Here is a 21,832-nt window from a genome sequence, read left to right on the forward strand (position 1 = left end):
CCCCCTCTTCACTGTCATAACACACCTGCCCCTCCCCCTCTTCACTGTCATCATAACACACCTGCCCCTCTTCACTGTCATCATAACACACCTGCCCCTCCCCCTCTTCACTGTCATCATAACACACCTGCCCCTCCCCCTCTTCACTATCATCATAACACACCTGCCCCTCCCCCTCTTCACTGTCATCATAACACACCTGCCCCTCCCCCTCTTCACTGTCATCATAACACACCTGCCCCTCCCCCTCTTCACTGTCATCATAACACACCTGCCCCTCCCCCTCTTCACTATCATAACACACCTGCCCCTCCCCCTCTTCACTATCATAACACACCTGCCCATCCCCCTCTTCACTGTCATAACGAAGGTTATCCTATAACCCTAGTTATATGAGTAATAGCGAGCCATTTGCTCTATTGGAACTATCCCTTTAGTCATATCCTAAAATGAAAATGTTCACCAAGTGTACGACCTGCCCACCTGCCTGACCACTCCCACATCCGCTCCTATATAAGCGGGGTCATGGCCACACCACAGCTCCTTCCCCAGTCTTTCACCGCCGAAACGGAAGACCGTGGGGTCCTCAGTGAGTCAGAGCAAAGCGCTCGCTATTACTCATATAACTAGGGTTATAGGATAACCTTCGTTATATTTCGTTAATAGCTTACGCTTTGCTTTATTGGAACACAAGAGCTGAGCAGAGCGTAAGCCCGACAGATGCACCGGCTGAGGTCCCCTACAACCATCAGAACCGGGGAGGATCCGGGCCCCCCTAGCGAGGGACGGGAGGGAGATCGGACCGACTGTGCGAAGAGGGTTTAGCGCCTCAAACGCACAGGGTGAGCAGACCGTGGGACTTACCTTTGTTTAGAAGGGCCCGCGACTACTCAGACGCGCATCCCACACGCCACCAGGGAACGGACATGAGCAAAAACCCCGTCACGTCGCGGGGTCGGAGTAAAAAAAAAAAAACCCTGTGGCAAGAGCGGAGCGCGGAGGAGGTCCCAGCCTCAGGCCACATCCCGGGGGCTAGGACCCCCTGAACAAAGGGGCCTGGTGAGGTCTATGAGGCCGTGGCATCGAGACCCCACCAGACGGTCACTGGTGACACCACCCCCCACATTGCCAGCGTATCGGACAGGGCCTAAACCAGGTGAAGGCCCTTCTCCCCTTGGCATGCCGCTCCGAAGCGCTCCCAAGGAGGCTTCCCCCCCACAATAACGTGGGGCCAGCCGGCGCGCCGGGGAGACTACCCTCCAAGGAGGTTGATCCCTCAATCCAGGCCGACAGGTCCCAAGAGTAGAACTCGACCTGCGCCCGGAGCACTGCGGACTAGACAGGCGCAAGGGGCTTACTGTAAGAACAGTATCCCGGCGGAAAGGGTGTTCCGGTATGCTGTGCACCACGTCACAATCTCCACGAACCCTGACCCCGCCAATTTATTAATCCTGCTGGGTCGAGGTTCAGAGAAAGAGTTTGACACAATTGGCAGACGTCATGAAAGATGCGGGGGCATACTCTCGGGCAGCCGGGGTCAGACCCGGGCTCAACCTGAGAGTCGACTCTTCTACCAACACACTGGGGAGACCACCACCCCCCTATGTTTATTATAACAGGAGGTGGGTGCTCCCTTAACCCACTAAGAAACCCCAGAAACACAACTGCGTGTATACACAGGCTATACAATGCAGTTCAAGCGTTTCAGGTTTAAAAGGGTTAACCCAGGCCAACAGGTTATTGAGGGCAAGGCCCGACCTGGGCCTGGTGGACCGGGACATACACAGGGATGCATAGAGGAGTTGACAGAAGCAGCCTCCCCGACAGCCCCCTCCCATCCCCGGTTTAACAGGGAGGGAGGGGTGAAACAAATGGAGAAGGACCAACCCCCTAACATCGTGCAAAAAGGTACAACACAGTATGGACCAATGCATGCCACTGTTAAGGGCAACTCAATGTGACATGTATATGACACACACATTCATGACATCAACCCCTGTGACGTCCGGCCCGACCTGGCATTTTCACCCCGGAAAAGCACAGAGTCCCTCTGGGAACCAGAACCTGTCTGCGCCCCGGCGGACAACGGGTTAAACTGATCCGGTCCGGCGCGACCAGGACCACTCCCGTGCCCTAGTCACGCCGCCGCCCCCAGTCCTAAGAGGGGGGTAGGTACGCGTGTCGATCCAAAACATCACAGAGGGCGCCACCAAGATGGTCAGTACGCGAACGCACTGCTCTTGGTGGCCCACCCAAAGGCGTGAACCCCCCCTGCCAATGTTTGATCTACTCCTTCATCTCCCCCCAGAGATGTACATGAGCCATCGAGTCTAACCTAGTGCACTGGCGCTCGGCAGAGACAAAAAATCTCCTTCCCAGCCGACCGCATAAAAAACACAGTTTTTATGATGTTGGGCAACCAAGGCGCGCCGGATCCACAAAGCATATTCAATCATTGAAAAAACACCCTGGGCCAGCGCTGATCGGTCTCGTAAGACCATACGCTGATTTCATAAAACAGCGTATATGCTCGCAAAGAACCCGAGAACAGTGATGGCGAATTTCTAACAAGAAAGAGCCTCACAACGTTTCCCCTTGCTGTCTGGGACGAGCAGCAGGGAGCCGGTCTAGAGACACAGACATGGGCTCACATACGACGAGCCTGGGAATAACAACCGCGTCAATTCTGCTCCTTATGTAAGAGGGGAAGACAGCGGTTTTCCCAGGGAGACCTCAACGTGAGTAAACAATTGAAAAAGGTTCATGTAACACATTGGACCAAGACTCCCTGAGGAGGAGGCTCTGACCCAATATACACTACTGGTAGGGAGCAGAGTAGAAGACAATTGTCTCTACTGCATTGCATCAACTATCCTTTACAATGACAGCGGTCTGCAGCACAGGCCCTGTAACTCACGGACATGTATCTTGGCCAATAAGAAAACGCGCTTGTGCTTCAATGGCCTCTCGAGCCTGGGAATAAAAACCGCGTCAATTCTGCTCTTCATGTAAGAGGAGAAGACAGTGATTCTCCCAGAGAGACCACAACGTGAGGAAAAACAATTGAAAAAGATTCATGTAACAATTGGACCAAGACTCTCTGAGGAGGAGACTCTGAAAACTCTGAGGAGGCTCTCACACTGAGAGGGAGGTTCTGAAACTCAGAGGAGGCTCTGAAACTCCCTGAGGAGGAGGCTCTGACCCAATATACACTACTGGTAGGGAGCAGAGTAGAAGACAATTGTCTCTACTGCATTGTATCACCTATCCTTTACAATGACAGCGGTCTGTAGCACAGGCCCTGTAACTCACGGACATGTCTCTTGGCCAATAAGAAAAGGCGCCTGTGACGTTTTCAAATGGCCGGGGGAAACCTGTGTCCCACCTATCCTGATTTGGTGTGGGAGACAGGAACCCCCCCCCCTGTGACGAGAGAGAGAACACCCTCGACAGGGAGACTGATAGGTAGAAAGGCACAACCTCTCGGCCAATCAGTTTCGTAAGGATATAACTATATCCGGGACGGGGGAGGTTTATTTTACCCACCCCCTCACCACCTCACCCCTGATACGACGCCAAAATAAAGCAGAGCAGTGACACCAGGTGCATGGCGCGCCAGATGAAAGCACATACTTACCTGTAGAGTAAAAGCTTTACATCATGCACGCCAGCCACAGCCGATAACCTCGTTTGTGTAAAAAAACTGGCTTTATCCACGGCTCTGGCTTATGTGTGAAAACTTGCCACCCGTTATTTTTATCATTACCCTTAAGCAAAGAAAAAATATCAAGCTAAAGAGAGGGACTCAAGGCCCTTGGTCATATGCCACAATATGTACAACTCTGTAGGCTAACACCCAGACCAGTTGTGGACTCAATGCTACGTTTCCTAAACGTTACATGAAACACACACACAACTTAGGGGTAGGGATAGGGATGTGCCTAGTTCACAGAATAGTGCACGGGGTAGTGCCAGTGTACTTCAACAACTACTTCAACCGAATCAGGGACACCCATGCATACCCAACTAGGCGCAGCTCAACTGACTTTGTGCCAGTCAGATTCAGAAGCTGTATGGGGAAGGAGTCATTTCTGTATTCAGCAGCTATCTATTGGAACAGTCTGCCCAGTGACCTGAAAATTGTAGACAATGCCGTTAGATTCAAGTCCAGCCTGAAGACATGGCTCAAAAGGGACTATACTTAACCTAGACACTTAGCTTAAGGCACCTTGCATGTTGTATGAGTCTGTTATGTATATAAATGTTAAATGGTATATGTGATCTGTTGTGATGTCATGTTTTGTATGATGCATGTATAAGCATCACACTCCCCTACCCCCCCACAAGGACCACAATGGAAATAAGCTCTGAGCTTTTTTGTGTTTCATCCTTGGCAGTATATCCTGACTGTGCTTTTCTGTCACATGTTTATTTTTTATATTGTCAAATAAAGTCATTCATTCATTCATTCATCATACAATAAAAAAAACAGTTAACTTTTACCCACGTAAGAAGAACGCTGTTTTTAAGTAGAGAGAAGGACATAAGCCTTGGCCAAGTGCTAGAACTTACAAGCCTTGCTAAGCTATACAAAATAGCGACCAACACAGTTTTCAAAGAAAACTGCACAACACTCCAAGCAAGAAAACGCAACCCCAGCATTTGTAGCTGAGTTCACATAGCACACGTCGTATCTCCCAAAATGCAGTGAAGTAACACACGCTTTGTTAAACAAAAACATTGTTATTAACCAAAAACATTTGGGAGGGGGAGGAAGGAAGAGTGGGACATAGTGTAATGTCCTACCTGACCACTGGACGCAGGATGAATGGCCGCAACAAATGGCTGGTCCTACCATGTTGACGAGGCCTCTCGCTGGCGGGGCCAGAAGCGGCGGCGGCTGGAGCCTCGCTCCGGCGCTACGCCCACATCCTGCGGCCGGTCATGGTGCAGGCCGACGACATCTTCTGCCAGAGATGACGCCGAATCAGAGTGCTCAGGGCCCGCTATTTCCTCACGGCTAATGCCAACGGTTTTAGCACAAGCTAACAGCTAACTCCAGGCTGACAGTTAGCATCAAGCTAAACGTTTCCAGCCTTAACGCAGCAGCAAGCTAACGGCTTAGCCTAACAGCTAACTGGCTAACAGCTAGCTCTTACCGGCTATCGATAACCACCAGCTAACGCAGTAGCAAGTTGTATGCGGGCTGCAGCCGTCTTGAGCTCGGAGATATTCTCCTAATGAAACACCGAGCTTGCATCCTCTGTGCCGGGAGCTTTTGTCTTGAAAAGTGGGGCCAGCGCGGTGGCTGAGGGTATCCGTCTTCAGAGACCGGGGACTTGAACCCTAGACTCGGAATCACGGCCCCAGGAAAACAAAGCTACGACCTCTCTGAGGAGGAGCACTGTTTTATCGTGGGGCATCAAACTAGAACCCCCTCCATACCGCTATGGAGAGGCAACGAAGGGATTCTTGCTTAGAGCCGACCTTACGCAAGCTGCGCAGTTGCCCCCGCACAACTGACACACCTGAGGCTCGCATCGCAAAACACCACCCGCCCTAGAGAGACCGTCAGCTCTCTCAGCCGACCGCCTCTCGCGGCATAGTATCCAGCTGCATAGCGGAGCACAGCGCCGGCGGGGGAACTGCTCAGCGACTCGCGCCCCAATGCGAAGCGCCGGTGGAGGTCAGAATGATCATCATCTTCTAGACTCTCCGGTGGTGACGACATTATCCTTTCTTTCTCCCGTAAATTAGTGAGAGAGGGAGAAACAAAAGACAATGCCAACACAGCTCCTATAACTAAACTAACTACTTTAACACTAAACTTAAAGCGGTGCTACGACCCGCTTATATAGGAGCGGATGTGGGAGTGGTCAGGCAGGTGGGCAGGTCATACACTTGGTGAAAAAATTCATTTTAGGATATGATTAAAGGGATAGTTCCAATATAGCAAAGCGTAAGCTATTAATGAAATATAACACACCTCCCCTTCCCCCTCTTCACTATCATAACACACCTGCCCCTCCCCCTCTTCACTGTCATAACACACCTGCCCCTCCCCCTCTTCACTGTCATAACACACCTGCCCCTCCCCCTCTTCACTATCATAACACACCTGCCCCTCCCCCTCTTCACTATCATAACACACCTGCCCCCCCCCCCCTCTTCACTGTCATAACACACCTGCCCCCCCCCCCCTCTTCACTGTAGACTGTAAAGTGCAATAGTAATATACAATGTACATGTGATTAAACTTAAAATATATAAATTAGTACTACTGAGTATAGTTATAATCAGATGTATGTACATAGTTGCAGTATTCATATGTACAGTGATACACGTATAAAGATGGTATGGTCGTAGTCATACTGGCCAGTAGCGTAACTAGTAAGAGTAGGTAAGGGATATGTACAGATATAGATATAGTATCTACAGAGATGTAAAAAGGATTATATGCAGGTATGTACAGACAGATGCGGTGCAGTAATAATACATGTATATAGGGTATATCCAGCACTATTTTACATGCTATCATACAGAGTTATATGGGTAGACTATAGTATGAGGCAGGTAGTCAGATTAAGGTTAGATAAAGTGATTCATCCATTGTGTCACACACCTGCCCCTCCCTCTTCACTATCACATGACTTCATTCATCTCTGCTGCCTTTTTTTTTTTTTTTTTTTTTTTAAGTTACATCTCTGTCTGACTATTGCAAGAGACAGATGCTTGGCCCGGTTCTGCTGGCTCTGAGCTGTAACGATTTCTTCTGAACTCAGATCTTGGAAATGAAGCAAAAGCCAATCATGCTGTAAAAAAAGAAAAAAAGGCAGGAACTGATGAACTGAGTCGAATGCACATGTATGGCATTGTCCCGTACTGTGGGTACTGATGAGCTCTGTCCTCTGGATCTCTCTCTCTCTCTCTCAGGGTGTGGTCGGCCTCGGCGGTCCCAGGGGCGTGGTGGGTCGAGAGGGACAGGAGGGCGTCGCCGGCGTGGACGGAGTCCCGGGGAAGGACGGCACCAAGGGCATACCGGTGAGAGACATGGAGCGATAACTTCATCAGCTCTTTTATTGTCATTTTCTCCGCGGCCATTTTAATAAGGTCCACGTTTTTAAATCTCATTCTTCTCGTTCTCTCTCTCTCTTTCTCTCTCTCTCTCTCTCTCTCTTTGTCTTTCCGTCCGTAGGGCGAGCAAGGCGACGACGGCGAGTTCGGTCTCCACGGCAACGCCGGTCACCGCGGTAAAAACGGCGTCCCGGGACTTCCGGGCGATCAGGGCACCTTCGGGGCGAAGGTGAGGAGAGAGCGAGGAGTGCCCCTGTTTGCCACCTATACGCTGAAACAGGAAGCAACCAATCAGAGACATAACGCTGTCGTCGGGCAAAAATCCCTGTCTCTCCAAAAGGCTCAACTTTCCCAGAATGAAGGGAAACCGCCTCGTTTTCAATAGGTTCCATCATGGGCTTAACCCTTTCACTACCACACTACAAAGGGTTAACCCTTTCATTGCCACGCTACAGAAGGTTAACCCTTTCACTACCACACTACAGATGGTTAACCGTCTGTGGTGTGGTCGTGAAACGGTTAACCTTCTGCAGTGTGGTAGTGAAAGGGTTAAGGCGCTCACAGCACAGAGAGCCACGTCAGCGATTCAAATACGACTAAAAAAACGTTTACAAATGACAAAATTGGAGATAAGAGGTTTTCACCATACCACGACAGCGATACATACAACAATGACTGCAGCGCCACGATAGTTAGCAGATAATGGCTTGCACATTGTGGATAATGGCGTTTTGGAAAGAGCAGTGGTGTGTTATTATGTGAACGTTGCAGCGGGATATGTCAAGCCTGAATAATCACATGAAATGAAGACATGTTTATTCTGTTTGATTGCAAGACTGACCACGTCCTCCTCATTCAGTCGTTTGTGTTTTTTTCCTTCTCCACCTTTTCCTTCCAGGGCGAGCGGGGTCTGCCAGGCCAGACCGGGGCCCGGGGCAAAAGGGGCTTCAAGGCCGGGATGGGCCTCCCAGGGTCACAGGGGGACCAGGGGCCCAAAGGGCAACCTGTAAGTGGCACCGGTTAGAAAGTGGGAAAGGCGCTCGCCACTAACGCAGGAGATGCTGGGTTCGAGCCCAGCTCTCGCCGTTGCTTCCGGATTGGCCGGTCGTTCATACTAACACAATTGGCAAGTGTTAGAGGGTGGGAAAGCCGGTGGGTGGGGATCGGACGTTGTGGACAGCGACTCCTACAGGTCGGTTTGGTGACGCCGGTGCGACGGAAACGGGAAGTAGCGGGGGCAGCGTGAGCCTCCCACGCGTTACTCCTCGCCGCTGAGAGTTCGAGCTGCTGCGGTGAAAAGATGCGACAGGCTGCCTCCTCGTGTACCGGAGGGGACACGTGATGCAAGGCTTCTGTCCTCACTACAGCCGACCAGTGGGAGGCATAGTCTAGCAACGTTCAAGACGGGGGAGGGGAGAATTGGAAATACGAAATTGGGATGGGAGAAAAATAGAAAATGGGGAGAAAAAGTGGATATAAAAAAAAAGACAATTGAGGTCACCCTTCACACTTCAATGCACACATTTCTACAATATAACAATAATAAATATGAATAACTATCTATATAGTACTTTTTTTCCCACACATGGTCTCTAACTACAGAGTGCACCACAGCAATTAGTATAAAATGAAGACAAAAGCATAAAATCTGCACACAATTGACAGAATAAAAAACAATGCATAAATTGCAGACATAAGAATAGGTATAAAAGACAATAAAAGTAGTGCAATGTAAACGTGCAGACTTAAGAATAGGCATAAAATAAGTACAATGTCGCTCGAAGGCATGTGAACCCCCCACGGAACAGTCAGTCCCCCAAACATCCCATTACATTAGATTACATTCGATTCAAATGTATTGTACAGTACAACAAAAATAAGTTTGTCGTCCAACCAGAGTGCAAATGTAACTGTAAAGTGCAATAGTAATATACAATGTACATGTGATTAAACTGGGTATAAAATATATAAATTAGTACTACTGAGTATAGTTCTAATCAGATGTATGTACATAGTTGTAGTATTAATATGTGCAGTGATACAGGTATGAAGACAGTATGGTCGATGGTCGTAGTAACTAGTAGAGTAGGTAAGGGATATGTACAGATATAGATATAGTATATACAGATATGTAAAAAGGATTATATGCAGGTATGTACAGACAGATGCGGATAAATATATATACAGTAATAATAAATGTATATATAGGGTATATCCAGCACTATTGTACATGCTATCATACAGAGTTATATGGGTAGACTATAGTATGAGGTAGGTACTGTAGTTAGATTACGGTTAGATAAAGTCTGTATATAACAGAGATGGAGACTCGAGCTAGTGACTCAGACTTGAGCGACTCGCAAATATTTTAAGAGAATGGCACAGTCTAAATGAATTAAACGTTTCATTTTGTTTCATTTTCAAAGTAACATTCTGTCATCTCCGACTTGTTTTTCCAAAAAGAGACTTGAGACTTGGACTTGTGCCCCAAAGAGACTGGAGACATGACTTGGGACTTGCATAAAATGACTTGTAGCATCTCTTGGCATAATGGTGAAACATTATGTTCATGGTGGCCTCTGCATAATGGTCTCTAACTACACTCCCTCAAGACCCCTACGCTCTGCATCTTCTGGCCGCCTCAGACCTACTCCTATCCAAGCTCCGGGAGGGTCATCAAAGAGAAGTCGCCTATTCTCAGTCCTTGCCCCACAATGGTGGAATGAACTGCCCACCCCAGTTAGGACAGCCGAAACCCGTCCAATCTTTCGCCGTCGACTAAAGACGCACTTCTTCAACCATTATCTGAAAAAATAAATATATATATATATAACCCTAACTAACCTTACTGTCATGCACTTGTCCTAATAAACTAACCTACACTGTAACACGCAACACTTTGATGAACATTGTTACTCAGCTGATAAGAGTTGTGCCCTTCCTGATGACAGAACTTGTAAGTCGCTTTGGATAAAAGCGTCAGCTAAATGACTAAATGTAAATGTATAAAAGAAAACAACTTTAAGACCTCATAAACCACCAAGTGTGTTTTCTCAATGGTCTGTGTCTGTCGGAGATCCAAACCCCACCAGAACCTAACGCTGGTTCTGGGCCGTCTACTGTTTCAGGGGGACACGGGTGAAGCAGGTTTCCCGGGCATTCTCGGAATCTTCGGACCAAAGGTTGGTTCATCACCTCGAGCCCAACACACTCGCCACATACTACACTCCACACAGGACCATGTAACATCCATCCTGGCTGCTTCACACTGGCTGCCTGTGAGCTACACAATTGATTTTAAGATGTTATTGATTACCTTTAAAGCCCTACATGGACTGGCCCCCAGCTACATTGTGGACTTGTTGGAACCCCATGTTCCGGAACGCTGCCTCAGATCCGCGGGTAAGGCCCTCCTGGTTCCTTAGAAAACCGGGCTCTGGAACGCCTTGCCCTTGGATCTTAGGCTAGGCTCTTTTAAGTCACTTTTAAAAACACATTTTTAGGTTTAGGTCAGCTCTGATTGCTTAAACTGTTTTATCAATCTTGACTACAAATACTGTTTGAAATGTCTCTTTTTCTCTTGTTTTATTTTCTATAAAAAAATGTTTGCTGATGTTTGCTGTTTGCTGTTTTTAACATGTCTGTAAAACACTTTGTAACTTTGTGTGGAAAAGCGCTATACAAAAAAAAATGCATTCATTCATACAGTATAACCCCCCCCCCCCCCGCCCAAAGAAATCCCATAAAAACATCCATCGTTAAAATCGCAGAACGACAGGAATGCCGAGACGGCAGCAGCCGGAGCCCCCGGAGACTCACTTCATTAAAGTACGACGAACATGATCCCTGAGCTCAGATACCCCCAGGGTGATTCTAACACCAGACCGCGTTGTGATCCTAAATCTCCGCTACCGGGGAACGATGAGTGATATATTTTGCGGAGAGAAGGGGCTGAGGGAGAATGGGGATGAAGAGGGGAGGATGGATTAAGGCCCCCACAGTAGCAAACGCGTCCCGCGGGGACAGGTAAAGTTACACAAGATTTGCAGCCTCTTCATGTCTTAGTCTGTTAAACACCGGCAACGCTCTTCGCGCCGCGCGTAAAGCTCCGTCAACGCGGCCCATAACACAGCTGTTTAAATACGGCCTGATCCGAGCTGTCCCGAGGCACTGTAAATCACAGGCGCACTCACAAACACACCGTTTGCATGTGGGCGCAGACGCACGCGTACACATTGTAACTCAACCGCTACGACGAGAGATACATTACGCGATCCTGTGGGCCCTTTACATCAGGTTTCGGTGCATTTTTAGACTGTGATTTGTGACATTGGCTTGAGGCCCTAATAATTGAGTTCCTGGGGTTGGTTCGATCACTTCCTTCGGAGCGATCACACTTCAGGGACTCCTCTCAGGAATAAGCAGCTCTGTCACCATTCATCGTATATATACGGTCTCTATCGGGGATTCATATGTAATCTGTAGGCCATACCGATCGTTTTGGCCGGTCTCGTTCAGGTCCGTCAGTAGGAACAGACCACACAGGATAATGTGGCCATCTGCTAAAGGCCTGCAGCTGACACACATTGTGTGATCTGGCAGAGGCCTGTGTTTGTTAACCGTCTTGCTGGATAACTCTATTAATCTCATTATACAAAATCACACACTCTTTCCTGAATGGAGACAGCAGGGTTTCCCGGGCTACACGTCCCCCGTCTACCGATGTGTGCCTGTTAACTACTTGCAGTCCCCTGTTTAGTTTAGTTTAGTTTAAGTTTATTTATTACCCAGGGACAGTGCACATTAATCAACATCTTCAGTTTCCACATCAATGTAAATGTGCCAGAATTAGCTAATGAGCTTGTTTTCATCTGTAGTCCCTGCCTACCATGCATGTCTTCATGGTGTGGGAGGAAACCAGAGTACCTGGAGGAAACCCACGCGAACACAGGGAGAACATGCAAACTCCACACAGAAAGGCCCCCTGCTGGGGTTCGAACCCAGGACCGTCTTGCTGTGAGGCAGCGGTGCTAACCACTGTACCACCGTGCCTGTTAACTACTTGCAGTCCACTGTCCCTTTCCCCCTTTTCACTGCCCTACAGACAGAGCGCTATAACGCTCTCCTTCTGGTGTAAACCACATAGATAGATAGACCAGAGCCAGAGTCTGTCACTCAGAATGGTGTGGACCACTGAAGACAAAAAACAAACCCTGAGGTAGTGCCTTGTCATCGGCCTGGAATCATCACATGATCAGCAGTATGACTAGCGGTGCAACATGTGCCATAACATCGAGAGCGTACGGCCCTTTCTTCTCGTGCTACGTGAATCCCAGAGGAGAAGGTTTCGTCCCCCAATGCTGTTCCACAATAACACAGAGGGGGAGACGGTCGGAGGATGTGGAAACTAGGACGGAGGCGTTTAGGAACACTGGCGCTCGTGTGTGTGTGTGTGTGTGTGTGTGTGTGTGTTGCGCAGGTTTCATGACATGAATATTTATTTCCGTTTTCAGGGACCTCCCGGGGACTTTGGGCCTAAGGGCATACAGGGACCTAAGGGGCCGCAGGGAACAATGGTGAGACTAACGGCGCTAATCCGGACCCGGAATACCTTATCTTATCTTAAAATGTCTTCCATTCTCATTCGGCCTCGTGGCATTTACCTTTTACCCCTATCTCACCCTATCTTTTCCACCTTTGTCCTGTTCTCTCCATCCCCAGGGCAGAGGAGGAGTGGTCGGCCAAATGGGGATCATCGGGCCCAATGGAGGCGCAGTGAGTAGTGGATACATTTAAGATCTCTCTCTCTCTCTCTATCTCTCTCTCTCTCTCTCTCTCTCTCTCTCTCTCTCTCTCTCTCTCTCTCTCTCTCTCTCTCTCTCTCTCTCTCTATCTCTCTCCCTCTCTCCCTCTCTCTATCTCTCTGTCTCTCTGTCTGTCTCTCTCTCTCTCTCATTCATCTGACTTCTTAACTTGTCTTTCACACACAGGGTCCTAGAGGAGATAAGGGCACGCGTGGAGAGACAGTGAGTTTGCCGTATATATTACAATACTCTTTTCATCCTCGGTTTTAACTGTTAGATGTTATATATTATACTGGAAAATGGGGGTTAATTGCTATAACAGTACTTTTTCTTGTCTTTCGTAGGGGTTTCAAGGACCGATGGTATGTTTGGATTTTTCCATTTTTTCTTTTCTTTTCATACTGATATTATAGAGACCATCAATATATCACTGTGAATCTTGTATTCATCATAAATACCCAGAGTGTTTTATTTCTGTATTTTACTATTTGATCTCATTCCATTTCATTGCATCATATAATTGTATTCTTTTTAATGTTTAATGTTCTTATTTACCTTACTGTACATTACCGTCTAACCCATTGTCCGTCTGTAGTGTGGTAGTTAAAGGGTTAACCTTCTGTAGTGTGGTAGTGAAAGGGTTAACCTTCTGTAGTGTGGTAGTGAAAGGGCTAACCCTTTGGCGTGTGGCGGCGAAAGGGTTAACCTTCTGTATTGTTGCAGTGAAAGGGTTAACCCTTTGGTAGTGTGGTAGTGAAAGGGTTAAAATCAACGTGTTTTCTCTTCATCAGGGGTTTCCCGGACCCCGCGGGCCCCCAGGACCTCCTGTAAGTACCCCCCCCTCCTGCATGAGAAACAAGTCAATATCAACAAATAATATAAATAGTACCTTGACTGGCCTGTCAGCACGCCTCCTAATGACCTCTTCTATCCCCCCCCCCCCACCTCTCTTATATCTCCCGCCTCCCTCTCTAGGGTCCCCCAGGTGTCCCTCCTTCATTTGTAAGTTGACCTCATCACGTCCCTATCTTCACAGTGCATGGTGTAGCGTGTAGCGCTCGTCTATAATGACACTAGTTATGGAACCAATAATCTTTTTATTTTTTTTTCATTAATCACTGTCACATGAAAACATGTTTGCACCAGATTTAGCAGAAGCTCATTTCCATCTGTAGTCTATACAAATCACATGAAATACAAACAGTACAAGAGTTCAAAATATACTTACACGTAAGAATGCCACACAACATGCACAGGACACACACAGCATAAACGATGCAAGATTTCAAAATACATACACGTAGAAATGCAACACAACATGCACATACACACACAGCACAATGCCAAACTCAACTATTCTTGATGCTTTAAAATACAAGACAGAATTAAAAAATCCAAAGTAAAAATTGTCCCTTGTGTAATCAATCTATATATATCTAAAATATACCCGTATATGTGTGTTTTTTAACTACCCACAACACAAATGTATGTATTAATGTACCTGTATGTGTGTGTGTTGGATCAGGCTCAATCTATGTGTCTGTTGTGTTTTCCCCCCCATTGCAACGCAGCAAGACGACGGTCTCCTATTGTTCGTGGATTCACTCCCCCCACTCAGGACTGAGGTCAGTGCTGCGAGGACGACGTCACCTTTTCTCCGCACGTTCTCCTGCGTCTAGCGATCAATCTGTCACCCGGGGGGGGGGATAAGGACATGAGACGATATTTATGTTGCGATCGTCTTGGGATGTTGCTTCGTGGAAAGTGACTTTGTTATAACTTGTTATATCCTGACAATCGAGGACAGACTATCTAATAGGTTGAAGCTAGAGGGGGGGGGGGGGGGGGGGCAGTTCTACCCATAAGGCAATGCTGCGTCTTCCTCATTTGAGATTCAGTGGTGGTGGGAACACTGAACTGTACTGCCACTTAGTAGACAGCGTGATGGGGGTCAGTCACCTCATTAGAGAATAAATCAGAGCCTCTAGGTGGCGCTATACACGTGAGAACGGTCAATTTCCCCTCTACGCATGACTCGAATGGCATTGTGCCACGAGGAACAGGCTACTTCACACAAGTACATACTCCATCTCTGTGATCTAGTACCAAACTCTTTGACTGCTCTCGCAAATCAATGTGTCAAGTCTGTGCCAACCAGGGGGTTGGGGACATTTTGTTTTTGGGGGAACTTCTCTTCCTGAATTAATTGATTTTGAAAGTGGATTGATAGCCACCCTGGTACAAGTTCATATTCACCTCTCTCTCTCTATATATATATATATATATTCTCTCTCTCTCTCCCCTCTCTCCGTCCTCCAGAATAAGCCAGCGATGGACCTGCCCATGCTGGACCAGGGCGCAGAGATCTATAAGACCCTCCACTACCTCAGTAACCTGATCCAGAGCCTGAAGAACCCGCTGGGCACCCGGGACAACCCGGCCCGCATCTGCAGGGACCTCCACAGCTGTGAACACAGGATGCATGATGGTGTGTGTTGTGTGTCGTGTCGTGTTGTGTTGTGTTGTGTTGTGTTGTGTCGTGTGCCCATCTGTGTCAGTTCCGTCTGACTGTCGGGGTTTCAAGATTCAAGAGATTTATTAGTCACATATACATTATACGAGACATGTAGTGAAATGAAGGTGGCCATGCCCGCCCTTGATTATGCAAAAGATACAAATAATAACAGAATAAAATAGAATAGTTAATAAAATAGACATGATAAAAAGTACTAAGATAAAATACAATACAATGCTAAGCTGGGGCGGCTGATTGGCGCAGTGGGCAAGGCGCTCGCCACTAACGCAGGAGACGCTGGGTTCGATCCCAGCTCTCGGCGTTGCTACCGGCTGGCCGGTCGTTCATGCTAACACAATTGGCAGTATTAGAGGGTGGGAAAGCCGGTGGGTGGGGATTGGACGTTGTGGACAGCGACTCCTACAGGTCGGTTGGGTGAAGCCGGTGCGGCGGAAGCAGGAAGTGACGGGGGCAGCGTGAGCCTCCCACGCGTTACTCCTCGCTACTGAGAGTTCAAAAGATGCGACAGGCTGCCTCCTCGTGTACCGGAGGGGACGCCTGATTGCTTTTACCAACGCGTTCGTGTTTCCGCGTCTCTGATTGGCCAGGTCATGTGACATGTACGCCCAATCGTGGGACCGCAAGTTTCTACACTGGTTAAGCTTAGGCGCTCTTTCGAAGTTGGTTAAGGTTAGAGTTTGTCTTAGAGCATGACGATAGAACGCCTGCCCTGATTCCAAACTCTAACCTTAACCAACTGCAAAAGAGTCGCCTAAGCTTAACCAGTGATAAACTAGGCGTTAGGTAGTTTGCAGGCTGTTCGACCCGGAAATAGGCACAGAACTTGTCGTCCCACGATTGGCACACATGTCACATGACCTGGCCAATCAGAGCGCAAAACGGGAACCCGGAAACATGAACGCGTTGGTAAAAGCATAGACGCGGAGGGGATACGTGATGCAAGGCTTCTGTCCTCACTACAGCCGACCAGTGGGAGGCATAGTCTAGCAACGTTCAAGACAGGGGAGGGAAGAATTGGATAATACGAAAAAGTTGGGATGGGAGAAAAATAGAAAAATGGGGAGAAAAAGTGGATACAAAAAAATAAAATACAATGCTAAGCTTACAAATTTAAAGGTAATGAGTCCTATATACACTACTATACAATATACTATACAATATACAGTTATACTATATATAACTATACTAGTATACTAGCTATACTAACTATACTATACAAAAACATAGTTATGTTTTTATTAATGTGACCTTTTCTTTTGTGTTTAAAGTGACCTGTAGTGTGTGTCTGAGTGCGTGCGTGCGTTTGTGTGTGTGTGTGTGTGTGTGTGCGTGCGTGCGTGCGTGCGTGTGTGTGTGTCTGTGTGTGTGTGTGTGCGTGCGTGCATGCGTGCGTGTGTGTGTGTTCATGTGTGCCTGTGTGTGGAGAGATCAGTGTTCAGTGTTCTGACGGCCTGGGGGAAGAAGCTGAGTCCGTTTCTATATGATCCCTATGACTCTGAGTGTATTGATTCACGTCTCTCTGTCTCTCAGGCACTTATTGGATCGACCCGAACCTGGGCTGCTCCTCGGACACGATAGAAGTCTCTTGTAACTTCACCAGCGGAGGACAGACCTGCTTGAAGCCAATCACAGTATCCAAGGTATATTTAACACAATCACAGGCCCCGCGGTGAAATGACTGGAACCTACATCATTTACAGAAACACTTCATTCACCAAACACAAGGAATGGGCAGGAATTTCCCCCAAATAAATGCAGACTTTCAACAATCTACAACAGGGTTCCCACAGACATTGCAAAATGAAATTCAAGGACTTTCAAGTACTTTTCTAAGCACTATTTTCCAGTTTAAAAGGGCATTTAAAAGGATACAATTCACTTTTAAATGCTGTTTTTTTATTGAAAAGAAAATCGGATCCAATATTTATGGCTTAAAACCAATTTCCGACAATTAGTTACACTTTAGATTAAAAAAATATATTTCTTAATTCAGAACTATTTTATCATGGATGAACAAAACTTTCACTGCGAACGGTTGATTTGAATTTCAATGACTTTTAAGCACCTTGTTTAAAAAAGAAATGTGCTGTTTTCAAGGAATTCCAGGCCTGGACTTATTTTTTTTGACAAAAAATCAAGCACTTTAAGCACTTCAAGGACCTTGTGCGAACCCTGCTACAAGCTTCACGGTTTGACAGACAGGCGATGACAGCAGGATAACTCCCGTGCAATACACATAGACGACGACACCGAACTATACACACTGTATATGTATGACTGACTATACATCTCCAAACATTTAGTATTATATACAAAGGTTTTGCATTAGGCTGTGGATGAAGGTGATGACTACTCTAGTAGGGGTGGGAATCGCTAGAGACCTCACGATACGATACTATCGCGATACTTGCGTCACGATACGATAGTATCGTGATACAAAATATATCGTGATATTTTGCGATTCTTTTATTTTCTTTTATTTTTTATTTATTATCTTTTTCAACTGCAAAGTAAAACTTTGTCAACATGTTTTATCTAATAAAATAAAGTTCAGTCTGTTCATCTCACTTCAATCATTTTTATTGCAGAACATGGTATTTTCTCAAGCAGACAGATGTAAACAATGTAATCTGTGTTGCATGTACCTGACAAACTGAACTGTTTGTATTACAGTCATATTCCATTTTTTTTATGAATAATTAAATATCGATACTTGGCGTCCCTGTATCGATACAGTATCGCCACGCAAAGTATCGCGATACTACTACTAATACTTTTTCCCCACCCCTACTGTCTAGCGGTATACCAGTGTATCATGAGGTTAGAGATACTGGATGGAGAAGTAGAATGAGATAGTTGTATACATTGTATACACAGCAACACGGTGGCACAGTGGGTATTAGCCTCAACCAAGGTACTGGCATTATAACTGGATTTGGTCCCTGGGTGCAGTGTCTGCCCACTGCTCCTAAATAGGTACCGTATTTATCTCCAGTGGAGTGGGTCAGTGGTCAACAGTGTCAAACTGTGGTTGTACTGGGCAGCTCCTAGTGGCCAACAGTGTCAGACTGTGGTTGTACTGGGCAGCTCCTAGTGGTCAACAGTATCAGACTGTGGTTGTACTGGGCAGCTCCTAGGGGTCAACAGTGTCAGACTGTGGTCGTACTGGGCAGCTCCTAGTGGCCAACAGTGTCAGACTGTGGTTGTACTGGGCAGCTCCTAGTGGTCAACAGTGTCAGACTGTGGTTGTACTGGGCAGCTCCTAGGGGTCAACAGTGTCAGACTGTGGTTGTACTGGGCAGCTCCTAGTGGTCAACAGTGTCAGACTGTGGTTGTACTGGGCAGCTCCTAGTGGTCAACAGTGTCAGACTGTGGTTGTACTGGGCAGCTCCTAGTGGTCAACAGTGTCAGACTGTGGTTGTACTGGGCAGCTCCTAGTGGTCAACAGTATCAGACTGTGGTTGTACTGGGCAGCTCCTAGTGGTCAACAGTGTCAGACTGTGGTTGTACTGGCCAGCTCCTAGTGGTCAACAGTGTCAGACTGTGGTTGTACTGAGCAGCTCCTAGTGGTCAACAGTGTCAGACTGTGGTTGTACTGGGCAGCTCCTAGTGGTCAACAGTATCAGACTGTGGTTGTACTGGGCAGCTCCTAGGGGTCAACAGTATCAGACTGTGGTTGTACTGGGCAGCTCCTAGTGGTCAACAGTGTCAGACTGTGGTTGTACTGGGCAGCTCCTAGGGGTCAACAGTGTCAGACTGTGGTTGTACTGGGCAGCTCCTAGTGGCCAACAGTGTCAGACTGTGGTTGTACTGGGCAGCTCCTAGTGGCCAACAGTGTCAGACTGTGGTTGTACTGGGCAGCTCCTAGGGGTCAACAGTGTCAGACTGTGGTTGTACTGGGCAGCTCCTAGTGGCCAACAGTGTCAGACTGTGGTTGTACTGGGCAGCTCCTAGTGGCCAACAGTGTCAGACTGTGGTTGTACTGGGCAGCTCCTAGTGGCCAACAGTGTCATTGATTGATTGAACACTTTATTAACAGATTGCAGAATGGGTACAATACAGTACGGCTCAATACAAACAACTGCTACGAGGATGCAGACCAGAAAAATACTTTTGTCTTGTTTACATCAGGGTCCTCCATTTTCAATTCATCAGGACATTTATGACATACAAGACATACTAATATACAGTACTGTGTAAGAAGAAAAAAAAAGATCATAAGAAAAATATATACATCCGAAGGGGAAGAAACTGTACATTGGAGGGGGTTGGGTGGGTGGGGGGGGGGGGTGGGGGGTGGGGTTTTTTGGACATTTACCGGGGCCAATTTCTAATTGCAGCCACCCGTAGGTGCTCTGTAGTATATGTAAATGTTTGTAGTGTGTAGCACTTTGTAGTACATGTTTGTAGTATGTAGTACTTTGTAGTATATGTAAATGTTTGTAGTATGTAGTACTTTGTAGTACATGTAAATGCAAATGTAGTTTTCTCTATTTTTCTCCAAGTACAAAGTAAAAAAAACAAAAAGGTAACCCTAGCCGTGTTCTGATTGGTTTGAACAGCTAGCGATCAGCGTGGGGCGTGTCCAGATGAACTTCCTGCACCTGCTGAGCTCCGAGGCGGTCCAGCATGTCACCATTCACTGCCTGAACGTCGCCGTGTGGAGGACGGCCGAGGGCCAGCCGCCTGCCCAGGGGGCCGTGAGCTTCAAGGCCTGGAGCGGGGAGACCATCGAGGCGGGGGGCGAGCTGGAGCCACACGTCATAGAGGACTCCTGCTGGGTAGGACTTCAACCTTCAGCTGTCAACAGTGATGGATAGAGAGTGACTCGCTCACAGAGCCCTCTGGCAAGGGGAGGGATTCACTCCAGAGGGCCCTGCAGTGTGCTGTCTATGTGCTGTCAGAACCAGATCTCAGGATCACAGTCTTTATTAATAATAATAATAATAATAATAATAATAATAATAATAATAATAATAATAATAATAATAATAATAATAATAATAATAATAATAATAATAATAATAATAATAATAATAATAATAATAATAATAATAATAATAATAATAATAATAATAATAATAATAATAATAATAATAATAATGTATTTATTTATTTATTTATTTGTATGGCACCTTTCATACATTGCAGCCCAAAGTGCTTCACGGCAGACACAAAATAGACATAGGCATAAAATGTTGGCACAATTATAGATAGGCACAGCAGAGAATTGACATTAAGAACCTTCCCTGAAAAATGTTAATAAATTAAAATCTATGACGAATAATAAGAGATACAATTAAGAAAAGATTGTAGTAGATTTCTGTCATTAAAATCTATAAAAAAAAGGATTGTGATAGATTTCTGTGTTAAAATGTCCAAACCCCAAGAGGGGTTCCTGCACAGGCCCCGCCCACCTCCAGGGTCTGAGGCCCCGCCCACCTCCAGGGTCTGAGGCCCCGCCCACCTCCAGGGTCTGAGGCCCCACTTGTATTGTTGGGAATCGTGCAAAAATAAAAGCAATGCGTAAAGTGCAGACATAGAATCAGTATAGAAATAGACTGAATAAGAGCAGTGCAATACAATAGACATAAACTAGCATAGAATTAGCTATAGTAAATAGAATATAGTAAAATAGTACAATAGTGCAGTGCAATAACAATTTTCTCATCGACAGTACAACAATCACAGTCTGGATGCAATGAGTCCATGCAGCAGTGTATTATAAGGCTATGGTGAAGAGCTACGTCCCTAGCTTACTTTTGAAAATATTTAGAGATCTAGCCTCCCTAATGTCCACAGGTAGGGTCTTGGTCTTCCATAGCTTTGGTAATAATAATTTCCTTTTGGCTCTGGTTGGGAACCCTCAATCAACCAGTAGTAGATGATCGTAACCAAAGCAATGGCACTGGTGGATATATCTTAGGTCAGAGATAGGCTCACACTCCGAGTTGGTGCATTGCTTTAAGTCCCCTGTTTTGAAAATGTCCCAACTTTTATCAAAAGCACAATTCCCAAACAGACTAATTATCCCGGTCTGCACTGCTCTCACATCAACACATGCACGGCTCCACTTAACATTTCCCCCCCCCCCCCCCCCGCGCCCCACATGGCTCCAGTGCTGCGGTAACATCTTCCCCCCGCGTGGCTGCAGTGCTGCGCTGTGGTCGGGACACGTTGCTCCGCTCAGCCAGAGGGCTCTGGTACTGAGTCAAACACAGAGCAGGGAAGTGATGAAACTGATCCCAGGGCTGCTCTGGAGGACGCCTCCTAACCAAACAGTCATCCAACACCTTTCACTACCACACTATAGAAGGTTAACCCTTTCACTACCACACTGTAGAAGGTTAACCCTTTCACTACCACACTGTAGAAGGGTAACCCTTTCACTACCACACTATAGAAGGTTAACCCTTTC

General features: G+C 46.9%; 1 protein-coding gene across 1 annotated transcript in view; it reads left to right on the forward strand.

The window, feature by feature from the left end:
* The window catches only part of LOC311237205 (uncharacterized protein), a gene marked incomplete at its 5' end in the record, with an annotated part of 93,435 nt that overhangs the window by 64,925 nt on the left and 6,678 nt on the right, over positions 1 to 21,832 (forward strand). The window contains 14 exon segments of the mRNA XM_084325014.1: positions 6,934 to 7,041; positions 7,196 to 7,303; positions 7,973 to 8,080; positions 10,203 to 10,256; positions 12,588 to 12,650; positions 12,796 to 12,849; positions 13,065 to 13,100; positions 13,223 to 13,240; positions 13,670 to 13,705; positions 13,854 to 13,880; positions 14,450 to 14,503; positions 15,198 to 15,366; positions 16,945 to 17,054; positions 19,977 to 20,195. Of these exon segments, the coding sequence (XP_084181140.1) occupies positions 6,934 to 7,041; positions 7,196 to 7,303; positions 7,973 to 8,080; positions 10,203 to 10,256; positions 12,588 to 12,650; positions 12,796 to 12,849; positions 13,065 to 13,100; positions 13,223 to 13,240; positions 13,670 to 13,705; positions 13,854 to 13,880; positions 14,450 to 14,503; positions 15,198 to 15,366; positions 16,945 to 17,054; positions 19,977 to 20,195 (1,164 nt within the window).

This window comes from Notolepis coatsorum (assembly GCF_963971535.1).
Source record: "Notolepis coatsorum genome assembly, chromosome: 11".
In the NCBI taxonomy this organism is placed as follows: Eukaryota; Metazoa; Chordata; class Actinopteri; order Aulopiformes; family Paralepididae; genus Notolepis; species Notolepis coatsorum.